General features: G+C 43.3%; 1 protein-coding gene across 1 annotated transcript; it reads right to left on the bottom strand.

Annotated features, from left to right (window-relative positions):
* Positions 1-1,808: 1,808 nt before the first annotated feature.
* LOC124412770 lies at positions 1,809-6,089 on the bottom strand. The gene is made up of 7 exons (XM_046892888.1): positions 6,018-6,089; positions 5,761-5,961; positions 4,779-4,788; positions 4,496-4,639; positions 2,745-4,188; positions 2,126-2,657; positions 1,809-1,973 (listed from the first exon to the last, which is right to left on the bottom strand). Exons 1-7 carry the CDS (start codon positions 6,087-6,089, stop codon positions 1,809-1,811), a joined length of 2,568 nt encoding a protein of 855 aa, XP_046748844.1.
* Positions 6,090-19,373: the final 13,284 nt, after the last annotated feature.

The raw sequence follows: 19,373 nt of genomic DNA, 5'->3' as shown, positions 1-19,373 counted from the left end.
TAGTCACTACAAATAATAGTAAACTAACCAGTCGCGAAATTACTTGCAATATTCGATAATAAGGGAGAGAATAAGATAAGAGATAAGAAGAGAATACGATACGAGCCCACGCGGCTCACGCAGAACAAACTGCGAGATAAAAGAGAGAAAATCGATAATAGGTAAGAAAAGAGAGAAAAAGATATAAAGCAAGTAAATTCGTGGCTTCACAAAATAGATAGAAGAAAAACCTCACTTACGAAAATAGAAGATAGAACAGAGATAGGCGGAGAAGCAGGTAGTCGAAAAGCGGAAGGTAGAAAGCACTGAATCGTTAGAATACGTGAGCAGAAAATAGCGATAGTAAAATAACACTGAGTGTAGCGAAAGCACGTCTGTAACTAGCGATAGCTGGACGTAGAATGTGAAGAGACGAGCGGCGATCCTGACGATCCCGGTCGATTTTCGGCGAGATTTCATCACGTGATCCTCTTCCGGTGTTCGGTGGTCGATAATTGGGCCAGAGGGTCACGTGGTACGGGTCAACAGGTGTAGATGGGCGATAGTCCATTCCTGGGTGTCTCCTCCTCCCACGTTGTCCTGTAGAGAATTATCGATCCGTCGAGCGATATGTGGGAGGGCTATGGTCAGCTGCTTGCGGTCCTCGCGAGAGGGGAAGATCTACCCCTCACGGTGTTGCGGTATCGATGTGTGCGAGAGATCTAGGAACGACGACGAGAAGAATGATCCTACTCACATTGTTGCGGTATCGATACTTTGCAGAATTCGAGATTGGTGCGTCGTCAACTTATGCAGTGCTAGTACTTCCCGCGCTGACTATCTCTCCGGTACTGCAACTCGGTGCGGGCCCTACGGCACTGTTGCACCGAGCCTTCCTGATGGTGATGATTTACACGCAGGGTTCCCATCCTTAAGACCATCAGTCCGGCGTGGTCCACCACGGTTTCTCGGGCTTGTCCTCACGATGCAGTCCTTCGATAATCGTAGGTTTGTAGACAGCTACGATTCTGCGGTATAGTAGGCGAGACAGTAGATATTATGCTGGTTCAGCTCCAGGCTGATAAGTACCGCGACGGGAGGCTTGATTGTGTTTTTGACGCACAGCCCTGTACGCCGTCTACGATGCATGCATGCGGCAGTGGCGTTGTAGCGATGGTTCGGCTCCTGGCCGATAAGTCTAAATGATTGGAGGTCTTCGTTGTGCTTCACGCACGACCCTGTACGCGACCTAGGTAGGCATCCATCTGAAGTTGACTTTGCGGTATCCGATCTGTTGCAGTTGACGATAGTTGGCTGTTGACCCGGTACGTGACCTTGGCTTCGCGATATTCGGTTCCCTCGAAGCGGTGTCGCTGAAGATAGCTCTCGTAGTGCGATACAAAGATAAAAAAAAGACAGGAATTAGCTTAATAATTAAGTCTCACTTAGAAATTAATTAGTTGTTCTTTTTGGAGTATTGGCCCCAGACGTGTTTTCGTTACTTTTTACGACATTCTGAAAATAAGGAGAGCGATATTCAACCCATGTGACGGGGTATAAAATACCACGTCACAATACATATGACGGAACGGTGTATATTTCGGCGGAAGGCCGGGCAGGTGATTCTATGGTGTGATATAGATATATGCGGCTAGCATAATCTATTCACACTTCCAACTACGAGATAACAGTCGCGCCTGTTACCTGGATGAGTCTAAGCCTGGTGTAGCAGAGACTGGTTTTACAATGGCCAAACGGCCCTCCATAAGGGTTGGCTCGCGGAACCCTTGATGCGAGCAGCGCGTGTGCCTGGCGGGCACTTAGGGCCCTTAGGGGTTGCGCGCGGCTCGCGGGGTTGCGCGCGGCTCGTGGGGGTTGCGCGCGGCCCGAGGGGTTCGGGGCCTAGTGACGAGGTGGTGGCAGCGGGTCGATTTCAGGAATCGGTTAACGGGTGAACAGGTGTTCGGCCCGACTGCCGATTGCCTCGTCACAGTCTGTTGTCGGATGTTTCAAGATAATTATGTTCTGTAGGTGATATGAGTGTGTCTCCAATAAGGAAATGGGCAGGTGTTAATGCAGTCAAATCATTAGGATTACTGGATAGTGGAGTCAAAGGTCGGGAGTTAAGGATCGATTCGATTTTTACCAAAAGAGTTAAATATTCCTCGAACGTTGGGACCAAGCCCTTCGTAACTGTATTGAGCTGTCGTTTTGTAGCTTTGACAGCTGCCTCCCACAGTCCGCCGATTTGCGGTGCCCGTGGCGGGATAAATTTCCAGGTGATTTTCTGTTGGAAGAGATACTCCGATATCGTGTTTCCTTCTTTTTCAAGAAATTCGAAAACTTCCTTCAATTCTCCATCTGCTCCAACAAAATTGGTACTATTGTCGGATACTATTTGCGAACAAATACCGCGTCTAGCGACAAATCGCCGTAGCACTGCCAAGAATGATTCGGATGTTAGCTCCGCAACAAGCTCCAAATGAATTGCCTTTGTGGCAAAGCAGGTGAATACAGCAATCCATGCCTTTGATGCGTGTACTCGCCCGCGTCGACGACGTTCACGTACTTGCAGTGGGCCTGCGTAGTCTACCCCTGTCGTAGTAAGTGGCCTCAAAGATCCATGAACACCCTCCTTCGGTAGATCGCCCATCATGACTTCTGGAGTCTTGGGTTTGCTTTGGAAGCACGGCAGGCAGCCGTTTTTAATCTTTCGTGCCTCTCTTCTGCCACTCAGTGACCAATATTTTTATCTTATAGAACACAGCAAGTTCTCTGGACCACAGTGATGCAGCCGGATATGCTCTTTCTTGAGAATTAGCTTCGTGATGGGGTGTCGAGATGGTAATATCATCGGATGCTTCTGAGTTTCTGGAATGTCAGCCTTCGACAATCGTCCGCCAACCCGAAGAAGTCCTCCACCATCGATGTATGGATTAAGAGAAGCAACTTTGCTAGTCTTGATGACTTGTGCTCCTTGTTCGATGGATTGTAGTTCTGTTGCGAATGCCTCTCGTTGAATCAGTTTCATTATTGCTTTTTCCGCGTTTTCGAGTTCGTCAACCGAAAGTGGACCATTTTTCTTTCCACCCAACGTATTGGCTTTGAATCTGAGGATGAAAGCTATCACTCGCTGCAGTTTGCCGAACGAGGAGAACTTCCGCAGCACTTCGAACGTCTCAGTTTTTGTGCTTATGAGAACGGCTGACGACCTCGTTTCCGTCATATCTACTTCAACTTCTATTCTTTTAGGCCATTTTTCAGACCGGAGCCACTCGGGGCCACGCCACCAGAGGTCAATTTGCTTCCATTGATCAACTGTGATTCCTCTAGATAACAAATCCGCAGAGTTCTCTTTGGAAGGTACGTGTAGCCAAGTTGCATCTTGAGATAATTCTTGAATCTTCATGACTCTATTAGCCGCGTACATTGTTCTTATGTTCAGCAATGTCGAAATCCAGCTGAGAACGATTGTGGAGTCACTCCAAAGGAAAACTTTACGGATTTTGTTGCCGTATGCCTGTCGTGCCGTATCACAGAGTTTCACGAGCAACAACGCGGCATTTAACTCTAATCTCGGTAATGAGATGGTTTTGAGTGGTGCGACTCTGCCTTTTGATCCGATAAGATGTGATTGTTTATTGCCCTTCAAGTCTCCAGAAACTGCATAGAGGCATGCTCCAAACGCTATTTCAGAAGCATCGCCGAAGCCCACAAGGTCGAAGGTTTCTTTTGCATTTTTCGGATTTACATTCCTTGCTATTCGAACGTTGTTAATTTTTGGCAGAGATCTGTAGAACTCAGTCCATGTATTTTGAATTTCTGGAGGCAAGAGCTCATCCCACCCAGTCTTCAGCTGCCACATTTTTTGCATAATGCATTTTGCATTAATTATTGCAGGACCTAATAGGCCCAACGGGTCAAATATCTGCGCGATCTTCGAAAGTATGACTCGTTTGGTGATCTTTGAAGACTCGTCAATTTTCACGCTGTATTGCATCGAGTCGGAGTTCGAATCCCAAAGGAGCAGAAGGGTTTTTAATGGACCCTCTTTATCGATTGTTAGCAAACTGTCTGCTTCGCGTTCTTTTGATATATTTTCGAGGATTCTTCGATCGCTTGCACGCCATTTTCTCAGTTGAAACTGACCTTTTTGGAGAAGTTCATCCGATTCCCGTTGCAAAGCTATTAGACCGGAAGCCCGTAACACTTTTGAACGTATTATAACTTACCGCTCACAATTATCTTAAATTCCATAATTCGGTGTCCCACATTATGAAAATCGCATCGCCGAACAAATTCCGTGGCTACAAGACGCTGCGCTGGCGCGGTCAAAGTGTTTCGAAAACCCAGACTTTTTGAATCATAAGTTACCGTTCGGCATGCGTTGCAAATTACTATTAAACAAAAAAAAATTTGGACGGAAGCCAATGCCGAACATGTAGGGTGGCTATGGAAGGCACTAGCGCCCCAGGCTTTTGTTAACAATATTTATTCCAAAAATATTATAACTTACTGTTCGGCATTTCGTTAATATCCCAAATTATGCACAACAATGCAAAAAAATATGGTCGCCGAACATTTTGGTTCGCTAGGAGCCAAGTCGCATCTGCGCATGTCTGTATTTCCGGTGTCATATGTGTGATATCATAGCTCACTCCTTGAAATTTTAAAATTAAGTTAATAAAATGCCAAATGTTGCGAATTAACCATTGCCGAACAAATAAAATGGCTATCATGGATGTAAAAAAATTTGTAAATTGCGGATCTCATGTTTAAACAATATAATTACAACTTACTGTTCGGCACCTATTTCATTGTACAGATGTTTATTGATAATACGCAATATGTCCGTTTGTATGATAAAATAATGGCTACAAAGGTAATTATAAGAAAATATCATCGAATTTATAGTGGCAGTTTACGCCACTAATACATAAGCCAATGCGGCGTTCTTTTCAAACGGCTGTTTGAACTTGAATTTCTCATCAGTCTTTCGTGCTACGATGAACGTGTCGGACGATCAAATTATTGCGGAGGAAACTCCAAAAATCCTCACCGAGTGTTTTTTATGCAAAAAAGGCTCGCAACTGTGTAATGTTGTCAAGCGTTTTGATCATATTAAATTAAACCTGTGCAACGAAAAACTGAAAATTCGAAAAGAAAAATTGTGGAATTTTTGGGATATAAAATTACCCACGGATATTGCGGGTAGTTGCGGGTATCATTCGGAGTGTTATAAAATATTTACAAAAGTGTCAGGAAAAGTGAAAAAAACCTCGATAAGAGAAAGTCGCAATGTATCAATACAGCCAGAGCCGTTACCCTCAACGAGTGAAGATCACGCTGCAACAGCCGCGGCTGTGAGCCAAACGGCCAGGAACGAAGGGGCGAAAGACGTGTAAATATCTTGATCTTACCGGGCCGAAAAAAATGTTATCATATGAAAAAAATGATGGAAATAAAATATGGAGATTACGAAAAATGTCATGCTTTTAAATGACTTTTTACTGAAAATACTGTTATATAATACGAATTTATAATTATAAGATTATATGCAATTGTATATAATCGCATGAAGAAAAATTTGTTATATTTGAAACGGTATAGAATTTCATCGAGTTTCAAATTATCTGTAAACTTTGTTTCTCAGTTTGTAAACACGATCGGAGCGAGATTTAAATGCTTATATGACTATATCCAGGCATATATATATAGAGCGAGATTTAAATATATATATATATATATATATATATTATAACTATGATTTTTGGTTATCACGTTGGCTATGCTGCTCGGAAAACGTGCTTGAGTCTGAACGCTCTTATCAATCGCTTGAGCATAGGACGTCATGGATGCTGGTTTGGATGTTCCCGCTCCTATTGTTTGTATATGTATTAATTGTTCAATATATAAAATGTGAAATCGTATATTTGAAACTTCGATCCATTCAATACGACCTTGGAGGGGTGGCGTCTGGGTCTGAAGAAGGACTTCCCGAGGTGCAAAATATTTCGTCAATTCTTTCCCATGTATACAAATAGATCATATCCGTAATAACAGTAATAATAATGATGCAAGGAATTTTTTTCCATCCGGTTAATACACATGTTTATTTTCGGAAATTTTTTTTTTCATTACTGGAAAACCTTTTTTCATAGTAGGAAAACTTTTTTTACGTGTTAATCAAATGGGGATTTTGTTTTCTGAAAACTTTTCTTCGTTTCCGGTGATACGGTACAGGGGGACGGTAGTCCATGTACCCACCCGAGGTGTTGGTTCGGGTGCTATTTTTGTTGGTTCGTAGTCGTCGCCGTCTTCGTTCAGGGAACGGAAGGGAAAGAACAATAATTAGAGAATGATTATAACTTTTATTCTGATTTGGAAATTGGGTGAAGTCGATGGGGAGTAGTTGAGGTGATGTTTTTGGGGAACGGGAGTTGAAGCTAAATGTTGGAGGTAAGAGCGTTGGGATACGAGTGAGGCCTTTGCGTGAGAAAATGAGCGAGGATCCAGGTGTTACGTCCCGACGTACAGCCTCGGCGGACCTTTTTCAAAATTAAAACATAACCAAAGAATTGCTTCATTTTACTCAACAGCCACAGTGCTTGAGAGTTTTGTTTCGATAATTATAACGCAAAATATCATATTGCTTCAACCGACGAGTTCCACCCCTCCTAGAGAAAGTCACGTACAGGCCTGCGTATTAGGTTTAACTTGGTGCCATATTTAACATTACCAAGAACGCAAAGCGTGAAGTGGTGAGATAAACCCCAACGAGTCTCAACCCAAAAGTATCTCTTCTTTTCAAGTCAAAATGATCATCAACAATTAGGCTAAACCATGCGTACAATATGTACCAAATTAAAATAGGTTGTTCATTAAGATGTATGGATGAATATGTGAGAATTGCATCTCAATATCTTTTACTCGTAACTATAGTATGTAACCGACGAGATTGAGAATCGTCGGAACACCGTCGGAGCACTCGAGTCAGGCCCGGAGTGACGCTGACCATGCCGATTCTGGCACCGGGAGGTCGCCCTAGCATCTCATTGGCTAATTACCGCTGTAACTTTGTTGCACCGAGGGCTCTTGGACCGTCAGGCCCAAAACGCCATGTCTTTCGTCTGTCAAGTCGCGAGGTGCGTGGACGTGAACCCGTATTAGCCCTTCTGGTCGATAGTAGTGTTCGGAAAATCTTCATTGTGACCGGCCTAAAGTACCGTGCTAATTCGTTAAACTCAAGCTTTCAATTTGTATTGTGAATTGCAAAGACTTACTGTCATCTTATTTCAAATTCTTTCCTGTTCAGTACTGACTCTCTTATCTTCGCGAATAGACATTTTCATGACATTCATTTCCTTTAACAAAAATCAAATCAAGTTCTGCCCTGATTCTACCGAGTCAGGTAATTTTAAGTGATTAACGATAATAAGATATAACCATTCAACTTCTTGTTTAATTAGACTTCAACACTACATAACTAGTAAACGGTGTTAATCAATAGATTCCTTCGCAACTTAATTCATCCAAATTTAACGTACTGCCCGAGTGACGGTAATCCGAATCTACGATCATCAACCCCCAAGTCTGCTTTGGTGGCTGATCTCGAGCTCCAACATCCATACGTAATCCATCTATTCGTACGACTCGAGGTGAGGCTCAGGTCCAGATTACTAAGACCCTGACCGACACGATCTGACGGAACTCAATCTCGACGCACCACTCTTCAAAAGCTAAGTCAATTCGAATGTTTCACTCCAACATCAACCGAATCTAGATAATCACCAATTTGATAAATTTATATTCCTATTCAAATATTGCCTATTGGTAATTAACATTCTGTTTATTGGCCAGCATCTCTAGCCAAACCAAAAAAATCGTCTTTTTCAATAACTCATGTCTTGGTGGCAAGCTTCACTAGCCACTCCTTTAAACCACCACTAATTGTTCACCAATACCTACATTATATAAATTCAATAATTAAATCAAACAATAGAATTGGTGCCTAGCTAGAAGTTAATATCGTTTAGGTATTTCGAGAGGTATTCTCTGGCTTTCAGCTTGGCTCCTATCACCTTGGTTAATTAATTAGGAACTATATATTGTCACCTGTGTTTTTCGCTTAAATCAAAAGTATAAGAATAAGTATATACGTTCAATCCGATCGACGGAACCACACGCACAGGATCTGTCTAAACAAGGTTATCGTTCGTGGATCCTCCTGGACACACTGCAGAGTTACTCTCCTGACGATACCTTGATTATTAAATTTAGACATCGAAGATCCTATATATCTTTGTCCTGTACGGTTATCGTTCGTGGATCCTCCTGGACACACCGCAGAGTTACTCTCCTGACGATACCATACACAATTAGGACTTTATTAATAAACAAACAAGTGTGTGTGTTTCCGAGAGTAGGCGGAACGTAATATGTATGTTGTAATTTAACTTGAGAATGCATAAATCTAAGAAGAGAGATACGAATTACTAAAACGACCAGTTATACTTAATGCGCACTCATTATAGATCTTGCGGCCTTAGTTTATCATTTTATGTTATGACAACAAATTATATGTAACCTTTTTATAACTTGAACCCTTATCATTTTCTAAATCGTTTGAAGAATATATTCTATATTTTACCAGTTAAATCAAATAACCCGTTTATTTCGAACAACAACCTTTCTCAATTTCAGGATCAAATTATCACTATTACAAATTAGCCTCAACCTATTTAAATTAATCTCACAGACCTGTATAGGACTATAGCAACACGATCCTACATATACCGGCGTACCGAAAGGTAGGTCTTCCTTAGTTTTTAAGTTTTATTCAGTGCTGTTACGTGGGTGCATAATCGATTATTATCCTTAATAGTCGTAAACTCTTACCGCTCTTCTCACGTCCACCCTCCCACGGAACATAGGGTAGAGGCGAATCGAAATAGCAAGGTAAAGGCGATAGCGAGTGGTGTAAGGCAAGATGGAAATAGGATGACGAGATATGGAGTGTGGGAATGGCAGGTAAAGACGAGCGTCAAGGAAGGTGGGAGAGACGTGAGGCGGGACGTCGGACGTAACACCGGAAAACTTTTTTTCATTTTCTGAATACTTTTTTTCGTTTTCTGAAAACTTTTTTTCGTTTCTGGAAAACTTTTTTTCATTTTTGAATAAATGATTTGACAAAGGATCGTTCAAGGTGTCAAATGTAAATATTCGCGACAGTTTTATACATACAGCTAATCCTATAATTAGTTTTTACGGGGCAGCGGCAAACCCCCAGGGTACGGTGTAAGTCTGCCCAGGTATCAATTGTCGTTTGTCATCTTGCCAACTCAGAGCCAATTTCTTCTGTACGATAGTGCTCACTTGATGTTTTTTGCTACGAATTAGACATTGCGATCGAGTCAATCTGTTGTAAGCCAACAGGCAGCGCTTATAATCGTCAAACGTGATGGTGTTGAGCGTTGAATTTTTTACACCTTTTGCCCGTTTGCTCACTTACGTACCATTGACGTGTTTTTTCTCATCCTCGCCCATCGTTGTGAATGTGTACAGCTTTTCGTTCTTCTGTGTTCTCGTCCTTCATCATGCCCAGACGTTTCTTGTTCTTGAGCGTTGAAATTTTTGAACTTTAAATTTAAATCTTCAGATCTTGGAAATTCCATGCGCACTTTATTCTGCATAATACAATCCTGCCGATGGTAGTCGTAGGTATGTTTTACACCAAAGTAACATAGGCATCTATCGGATAAAAACAGTTGACCATTATGATGAAACAATTGTCTGCCAACCAATCGTGAAAGATCTTTGATCCATGCAAAGTGGAATCTTGGTATGAATTTGGGGTTTCTCCGGGAGTTTGCGCGCGCAGCAAATCGTACGCCTCCCCCATCTGCTCGACGAGTCCCGCGTATGCTTTGGCGGCCATGACTTTGACCTTGGTGACGATATTATTCATCATATATTTTTCCACAAATGAAATTCATAATATTTACATTTATTTCACAAAAACGGATGAAAGTAAGTTCTATAATAATCTTATTACACATAACATTTTAATTCTATGTATGCGCTAGGGTGTAATTGCAATAAATTCTATTTTTTCCAGATATGTAAATAATTTTCGAAAAGTAGCTTCGAGCGGCAATAGAGATGAATTCTGAACCCTGGACTCTTGACCGGATGATTTCTGTTTATGGGACCTGACGTAAAGGGTTGTTTCGAGAAAAGTCACATGTGCAACCTGTCAAGCAGGGAAAAAATCGCTTGAGGAAAGGCGGGCAGTGCCGATCCATGTTACGAAGTTTTACGATGTTCGACGGAGAAAACCTTCCGAGAAGAGTCTTTCGAGTAAAATGCAGTTACATATTCCCGCGCTGCATTTTTGGCACGCATCTCGTGATGTGTTAGCTCATCAGCGATTGGTTGGTTTACAGACGGTCGAACAAAGCGTCATGTCCCCACCACCTGATACGAATTCGAATAAGGGTTTCGAAATTTTCTTCCAGTCGAAAATCTTCCGTGTACGAAAAGTGTTTGGTGAAGCGAGCGGTGAAAAAAGTGATCATTCGAAGACTTCAAACAGCTGACTTTGTAAGTACTTTATCAAAATAACGAATAATGATGTCTTCTCCGGCAAGTTCATATGTTTGCATAATTAATTTTCCTTCTCCTGGTATAATATACCGTTGATCGATATACAAATAATTTTTTATCAGTTTTCCAATTTCCACTTTGGAAGATTTTTTCTACAATTTATAGAGCCACACCAGTTCTCTTACGATACCGTGAGTGTTAATTTTTTTAATTTCACAAATTTCTGTATTCGTCATTGCTGTTTCAATACTAATTTGGGGAAAAAAATTTTTAGAATCATATTCAAAAGATGACTGGTTTAAAAAGAGGATTCTCGGACTCCCCACCCCCTTCACCACCGTCACCATTCAAACGGTTGCGAGGGGAGCACAATTTTGATGATGAGGAGACTGATGATAGCGATGCAGAAACAATTATTATCAATGAGCAACGTTTTCATAATAAAGAGGATGATGTAGATAGTGACGCGGATACTATTGTCATCGGTGGGATTGATTATTTTGACAGTTTGGTACAAGAGCAGCAGCTTGAATCGGAGGATGAAGAGGTCATGGGGAATGCCGGGGTGTGGGAAGTTGCGGTAGCGGACGAAGAGGGGGAAGGGGTTGAGGAAGAGGAGGTGGAGGAAGAGTGGGTGGTGGAGGAGGAGGTGGAGGAAGAGTGGGTGGTGGAAGTAGAGATGGAGAAGGGGGTGGGTGAAAACTATGAGGCCCTCTACGTGCACCTCGTCATAATTCGCAACGATGTTGATCGAGCCCGTGAACAGTTGGGGCGCTTGGACAGGGTTGACGATTAGGGATATTTTTCAGAGGATTGGTGTGTAGCACTACATTCAAATAAAATTCTAGCCTCTTCCACCCTTTTTCTATGTCCATCATTTTAATAAGTGAAAACTTCTCTTGGGTTACAGATTTACCAAGTATATTATAAGTCGTGCCGCTCCACTTTCTCCGAAACCTTGGATACGTCAGAGACTCGGAAAATAGTTGGTCGACTGATGAATGGACTGAAGATGAGGAGAAGGTTGTGGCTGTTGTAGATGTTGGGGACGAAAGAACCATCGGATTTTCTGAAGCGATGTCAGAGTTCTCGCTGGAGGAGCTTCGGGAACTCGTTGAAGATGCGCGGGAGGCTCGAGCGCGGCCAAACAGCCAATATTACATAAATTATTATAATCATCCGCCTACACAAATTATTATACAAAAATGGGAAAATGAGACTGTCACCATAATGATAGATATAGAAAATGATGCTGATGATGATGATGATAGCGATCATGATAATGATGATGATTTTATGGATTATTTCGAGGAGTAAAACCATGTAATACACAAAATTACACAATTATTCATCATATATTTTTCTACAAATAAAATTCATAATATTTACATTTATTTCACAAGAACGGATGAATGTTATGAAGATATATGTATGATTGTAATAAATTCTATAATAATCTTATTACATATAACATTTTAATTATATGTATCAGCGAGGATGTAATTGTTGTAGATTCTATTGGTATTTTCAAACATATTGCCTACATTTTTTAGGCAGGCGATTGCATTCCAAACAGTATTTAACTAGAGGGTTTGGAGCATCCACTATATCGCCATCGGGTCCGGGTGTATAATGGATGGTACATCTGCGGCAACTGGTGATGCTGGTGTCCATTTTCATATTCTCAGGCAGTTTATCCCACGCATCATTGATGGAATTTGATGCGAACGTGTAGACGAATTCTTTCGGCAAAAAACCGATATCTTCAGACCTCATTGCTCTCAAACCAGCCAATTCCTTGTACAGGCGGAGTGATTTTTAGGGAGAGCCGGTACACTCCTTCAAATACCAACTTCTCAGCCGCTGCACGTTCTCAAAGGCACAGTTGTATTCCGGGATGTATTCAGGGTTGTCGTCATACCAAATTGATCCTTCTCCCGCGTGTTTCCAAATATTGTCCGATGGGAAGTATCCGTGGTTTAGGTCGTGCCAGGGTGCCGCTTCCATATATTTCAATTTTTCCAGTGTAGGGGGTTCGATGTGCAAATCTTCCATATTAATAACCGGCGTTGTACCACCGAGGATCTCCGTCAACCATGCTTTCTTCTCTGCTCCTTTGACGTATACCTAACACGCATTTCTCACCATTTTTCTCAGAATCTTCGGTACTTCACCGTGAAATTTGTTGCCGGCATTCCATGGTATCCCGTGATGATTGCGCGTTAACCAGGCGTTAGTAGCTCTATATTCGATTGGTAGGCTGGTCAAATCACCGGGTGGTTTAATGAGGATGTGCTCCAAACCCGGACCGTTTATGTACATGGCTGCGACTTCTTTGGGTACAAGCTGGTTGCCTTGACCGATGAAACATTGCACGTCCAGGATCATCTCCATGTTGCAGAGGGATGCCGAGCTCGATTTTTCTCAAATATCTGTAGAAGACTGACTATTCGTTCCCCCGCATACCAGCTGTTATCCTCTCGAATTTGATGGAAGTGGAGGGGATACGATGTAAATTATCTGTGGCACCTAACTGCACGAAAATTCAAACTTGTTGAACTCTTCCCCGAAGTATTTCAACTGTAGACGATTTGCCCCAGCCATATCACTCATTTCGGTCAGCTGATTCGAAACTTCTTGCAGAACTTTCGCGATTCTTGGTGGTAGGAAAACGTTGTATTCCCCCTCAACCTCGGCCACAACACGTACCCCGAATTTCGTTTTGACCAGTCGTAGTCCGGTGACGTTATACACCTCTCCAATTTCGAGTTCCGACATCTTCTTGGTCGGCAGATTCTCCAGGCGGCTGGCGTGGTTGATTTTTTCCCAAATCCATAGCGTTTTCGATGAGAGTTTCTTTTTTCACAAGTGCGAACAGTTCACGACGAGAAGACGATGAGAACAGAGTGACTATCGAAATGAATCGGTATTTTATATACCATCCATCCCCACCACGATTCTCCCATCAAACAAGACTCGATCTGCATATCATGGGGAAAATTTTTATGCACCGCCCCCGCTCTCCATCGTCCCGTAACCGACATCTGGCATTTTTTAATAATTTTCGAAGAATCTTTTATGTGTGACAGATTTATTTCAACAGCTGCATCCGGTATTTATGATAAAATTTAGTATGTACAGATTTATTTACATTATCACCCACTGCATTCATCATCGGCATGAGCTGAGAGGCTGCATTTCCAGGAATTTTTCTCAAGTGGTCTAGCGTTATCTAACTTAGAGCTTCCCGCCGTCGAACAAGACCCGACCGGATTTGCCCCCCCCCCCCCCCCGCGGACCCCTTGAGAACCCTCCGCCCCCCCCCCCCCCCCGCGATCCGCTGCAGCCGCCCCGGTCGGCCCTTAGGAATGGGGGGAACCCCCCATATATATAATACTTCTATATTATTAGCGCCCTATGCTTCCCTATAAGTGGCGAGGACGGCGATGAAGTGAGACGGAGCGAGTTACTTCTGGCCATTCTGCGCACGCGCAGTATTACATATATGACCCGATACAACTGTTGCGCACTTCCACTTTCATTCGCGCTCGCGCATTGCAACCAAAAGTGACGAGCCGTGAGTGAGAGAGCGATATTGTCTGCACCGTAATGTTCTCTTCGCGTTTCGGTGAGCGCTAGCAATATAGGAGTATTACATATATGGAACCCCCCCTCGAAACGCCGCCATTGTGCGCCAGAACTCTCATATATCAACTACTCCTTTGCCTTACTATGAGGGCCTTTTCGGATTCTATAAAGAACATCGTTCAACTGGTTAAACACCTGGTAAGGGCCTTCCCAGTTTCGTTGGAGTTTCGGACATCGTCCTTTCCGTCTTCTAGGTTGAAAAAGCCAGACAGAATCTCCGGGATTGAATTCAAAATCTCTACCTCGTATGTCGTAGCGAGCTTTTAATTTATCCGAAGCCATAGAAATTCTTTCCCTTGCAAAATTATGAATTCCTTTTAGGCGTCGTTGTAAATCAGAGGCATAATCTGTCTGGGGTTGCGTTTGCACGGGAACAGGGCCTTTCTCTAAATCTAACGGGAGTCGAAGGTTTCTTCCTGTGAACATGGAAGCTGGCGTCTGTTTCGTTGTCTCGTGAATTACAGATCTATAAGATAAGAGGAAAAAGGGGATCCAGATGTCCCAATCTCTCTGATTCTGTTCCACGAAAGACGACAAATACTGAAGTAAAGTCCGATTCAAACGCTCTATCATGCCGTCAAATTGAGGATGGAGGGGAGTCGTCCGGGTTTTTTCAACCCCTAAAATCTGAGTAACCTCCTTTACTAAATTTGATTCAAAATCTCGGCCCTGGTCAGTATGTACTTCTAGAGGTACTCCGTGTCTACAGATAAACTCTTCAACGAACGCCTCAGCTACGGTAGAGGCTTCCTGACTGGCGAGTGGAACTACTTCGGGACACTTGGTGTAATAATCAGCGATGACTTGAGCGTATTTATTTCCACTGTGGGTTGTAGGTAGAGGACCGAGGATATCCATTGCTACCCTCTCGAAAGGAGCTCCCACGTTGTAAACTTGGAGAGAGCTTTGTCCTTCTCGAGGTCCTTTCTACGCCGTGCAGACTTGACATCTTCGACACCAGTCTTCTACGTCAGCACGACAAAGTGGGCCAAAAATAACGATCGTGTATCTTGCCTAAAGTTTTATTCGAGGCAAAGTGTCCGCCTGCAGGAGAATCATGGTGAAGAGCAAAAATATCTGGAACTCGATTTCTTGGAACCAAAAGCTGCCACTTGATCTCTTGCAAGTCTGCGGATTCCCATTTGCGGTATAATATTCCGTCTATTAAAAGGATAGAGTCCCATTGAGCCCAGTAAATTTTGACGTCAGACTCAGCTGAGGATATTTCTTGCCATTCCGGGCGAGTTTCCGCTTCTTTCCAAGATTTAATTTGAGACAGAGTAGAATCTGCTTGTTGAGATCTTTTCCAATCCTCGAGGTTTTCTCCAAGAGAAATCTTCCGTAGTGTAGGAGAAGGATCTCTGTGTTTTCCAAGGCGAGTACATTGCTTACAATCTGTTGTTTCTTCGCAGAGTCTTCGAGAAAGAGCGTCAGCGTTTCCATGTTGTAAGCCTGCTTGATGACGAATTTCGAAATCGTACTGTCCGAGCCTCTCTATCCACCTAGCTACCTGACCTTCGGGGGATTTAAACGAAAGTAACCACCTCAAAGAAGCATGGTCTGTTCTAATCAAGAATTTCCTTCCGTACAAGTAGTGATGGAAGCGGACTACGGTTTTTACAACAGCTAAAAGTTCCCTACGAATAACACAATAGTTTCTCTCAGTTTTACTAAGGACTCTGCTGTAATAGCTAATCACTCTCTCTTGACCTTCCTGAATCTGTGACAAGACTCCACCTATTCCTGAAAAAGAGGCGTCTGTATCTAAAATAAAAGGAAGTCCGACCTCTGGATAGGCTAAAATCGGAGAAGAAGTGAGATTGTCTTTCAATTTCTTGAAGGCTTCTTCGCATTCCAGTAGCAATACAAGGGGGATTCTGCGTAGAAATACCTACTTTACCGGCAAAGCACCCTCCCCCCGCCGCTGCCCAGCCCGGACGCAAACCCATCAAGGTTATCCCCACTCCGGCGAGCTGTCAGCGTTCTGCGTTACCATCACTTTGAGTCTTGTCGGTAAGGGGTTACCATCGTTTTGATCCTTGTCGGTAAGAAATCCCCTAGATTGATGTGCCGGTTGGTAAGAAATCCCCTAGATTGGCGTGCCGGTCGGTAAGAAATTCCCTAGATTGACGTGCCGGTCGGTAAGAAGTGCTCTGTCAGTTACCGTAGATCTTACCCTTACCATGCCTATCGAGCGTGATCGAGCGGGATCGAGAATCTGCCTTACCGAGTGCAACCGCGAACCCTCAAACGTTCGAGCGCACCTCCGTGAATCCTTCAACGTTCGAACAAGAATCCTCGCACGTGTCGCGTTGATAGCTTCCAGAAAGTTCTAGAAGATTCTCCAACGATCGAGAGGTTTCGAGGCGGAAGTCCGACGTTGGGAGGCTTACGCAATGACTCCGACAAGTTTCGACTTGACGTCGAGCGGCCCGAGGTCGAAGGATTGCGGTGCGACGTTGAATACGACGACCCTGAACGAATTCTCGGAATTTTAGGCTGACAAACAGTTCTCGGAATCGGTCGACGAGTTTCGACTTGACGTCGAAAGGCCTGCGTCCATCGGTTTTCAGTGCGACGTTGAATTCTGGAAGGTTCCGGAGCCGTGAGAAAGATAACCTGCGACCCTGAACCGATTCTCGGAATCTTAGGCAGACAAACAATTCTCGGAATCGTCCGACGAGTCGCGACTTGACGTCGAGAGGCCTGCGTCCATCAGTTTTCGCCGCAACGTTGAATTCTGGAAGGTTCTGAAATTTGTTAACGCTAACTCTTAACTAGCAGGGAAGAGGTTTTAAATCAACGGTTGATATTGGTAAAAACTTTTTTTTTATTGATAATAAAGAGTACAGTATTACATGTTTGCTCTTATTCAACGGTATCCTGACCATCAAGCTCCGGACAGTAAGAATTAAGAACTGGTCGAGTAGATGCCAACAGGCTTTTGTATTTCAACAGAAAATTTCGCAGTAACAATACGTTTTGAGCAGCACAGTTTGGATGTGATATAGAGTGATGTGTACAATTCAATTTAGTATCTGACATTTTCTTCAATTTTTGCAACGACGGACAACCCAAATCCATCAGATCGACAACTTCAACGTTTTCGCCTAGAACTTTCTGCAGCCAAATCTTCTTCTCCAATCCTTTTACGTAAACCGTTGACGCGTCACGCAGCGACACGCATTCGACGGTGAAATTGAGCTTCTCGAGAGGTACATCACCGCCTTCCCAGGATAACCCGTGATAATTCCGTGACAGCCACAAATTTTCGCTCTTAAACGGAGCGAGTAAAGAATTCCAATCGCACGGCGGTTGGAAGAGAAAAATTGATGGGTTAGTTTCTTCGTTGACTGATATAACTGCCAACTCTTTTGGGGTAAAACCAGAGCCTGGTCTGTTGAATCCTTGCACGTCAATTATGAACTCCATCGTGAATAAGACTGAATCGAAAATCGCAACCTTCAAGGTTTTTATACCAATTTTCTCACCCCACCACTCAGCGGATTATACTCGATTATACGATCGTGTAAAATTAAGCGATAGGCAGATGTACCGGCGGGAAAGTTATTTTTAGCCTCAAATTCGATACGAATGTCAACCGGTTCAGATTTCAGAGCCTCGTTTTGTTTCGAACAGTCGATGAATATCAGAGTTTCGTACTGTAGAAATTCGCTCGTTGTCAACAAAGGTTCGGGTTCCTTGCCGTAGTACGTGGCCTGGAAGTTGGCATACATCTCGTACAGCAGTGCGAAGCGATTATGACTCATGTCCAGGTTCAGGTTACCGTACGGATAATAATCGGAATTCAAGAAGAGCTTGACGTCGGTGATGTTACAGTGATCAAGATGGCTGGCATTTTTGTCGGCTTTGTTTTTTCGATTCGTTTGAAAACCGAGAATAACGAATCGCGGTTTCTCCAAATGAGTGGACATTTTTACAGTCCACACGTGTTTCGTGGTTGCCGGTAGCAGAGGATATTCGTACATCTCCCAACTGCGGAAGCTCATGGAGACAGGTGTATCTTTCTCGATGAAATTCAACAGAGCAATTTTTCGTTGATCCGAAAGCTTCACGTACGGTACTAACCATTCCACTTGATCGATCACGACTCGAAAGTCTTCGTCTTGATTTTGAACATTGGCATTTGAATCGCTCTTTGATCTTGTGAGAATCAGCTGATGCTTCGCGTTGACGATGATCTTGCGATAGTCTTCGGCAAAGCCCAATATCATGCTCAAGGGAATAACCACATCGAAGTTGCCATCGGCGTCAGTTAATTTTTTCGTTTCTCGAACATCGAGCCATCCAGCATTTTCCATAAGCCAACTCTGACCAGGGTTGAGCGAAGCGAAACCCTTCAGCAGACTGGTTAGACCAACGTTTTTGCATTTATCAATCTCTACAGCGTTTAGCTCGTACCGTACGTCTTCGAACAGATGGCAGATGGCATTGTTGACCAGGGTTGTAACCGCTGCTGGACTGCCATCTGATTTGACCAATTTTCCCGAGATATGCAGCGAACTCTTGCTTGGTAATATGCATAAATCCTGATGCTGAACGGTGATGCGAATCTCGTCGCTGCTGTTAAAAGTTGATGACGCATACGGCTTGTGTGCATGTATTTCTTGGTGAGCGATCGACTCATCGAAGGCGACGGGTGTTTGAATGCTCAAGATTTCCTCCTCCATGGTACGTAGCAGACAACGAAACAGCAGAACCGTAGTTTTATTCGTTGGAAATTCCTCTTCCAAAAGGTGTCACTTTTAGACCCAGAGCTATCAGGAATTCCACGTTTTGACGTGTTAACGGTTTGGGAATCGATCGATGACTGACTTGATCGGGACATGCCGCTTTACTAATATAACTCTTGTTGGGTAATCTGTTATATACAATACCCATATTTTATTGCGATTTGATGTGCAGTCTCACAGTTATAACTTCTCCGCGAAAATTAACCAAGTCACCGTCTTGATCTACTAACCGAAGCTGTATGTGATCTATGGTCTTTACGGTGATCGGAAGATAAATGACGTGCGACGGCACTTCCACGATCTTATATCCCGGTGGAACGATGGGGAAAAATTCGTGAATAGTATGAACTTTGCGCTCATTGACGTAGGCACCCGTTGTAATGCTAC

The sequence above is a fragment of the Diprion similis genome, chromosome 11 (genome assembly GCF_021155765.1).
Source record: "Diprion similis isolate iyDipSimi1 chromosome 11, iyDipSimi1.1, whole genome shotgun sequence".
Classification (NCBI taxonomy): Eukaryota; Metazoa; Arthropoda; class Insecta; order Hymenoptera; family Diprionidae; genus Diprion; species Diprion similis.
The sequence above is the reverse complement of the archived record's forward strand: the minus strand, read 5'-3'. Positions and strand labels throughout refer to the sequence as shown.

Excerpts from the sequence above, each read along its gene's own strand:
- LOC124412770 (XM_046892888.1), bottom strand. The coding sequence starts at position 6,089 with ATGTGTATTAACCGGATGGAAAAAAATTCCTTGCATCATTATTATTAC. Across the intron at positions 4,189-4,495 it reads TATTAACGAAATGCCGAACA|TGTTACGGGCTTCCGGTCTA; the intron begins GTAAGTTATAAT and ends TACGTTCAAAAG. Across the intron at positions 2,658-2,744 it reads TGTGGTCCAGAGAACTTGCT|CAAACCCAAGACTCCAGAAG; the intron begins GTGTTCTATAAG and ends GTGCTTCCAAAG.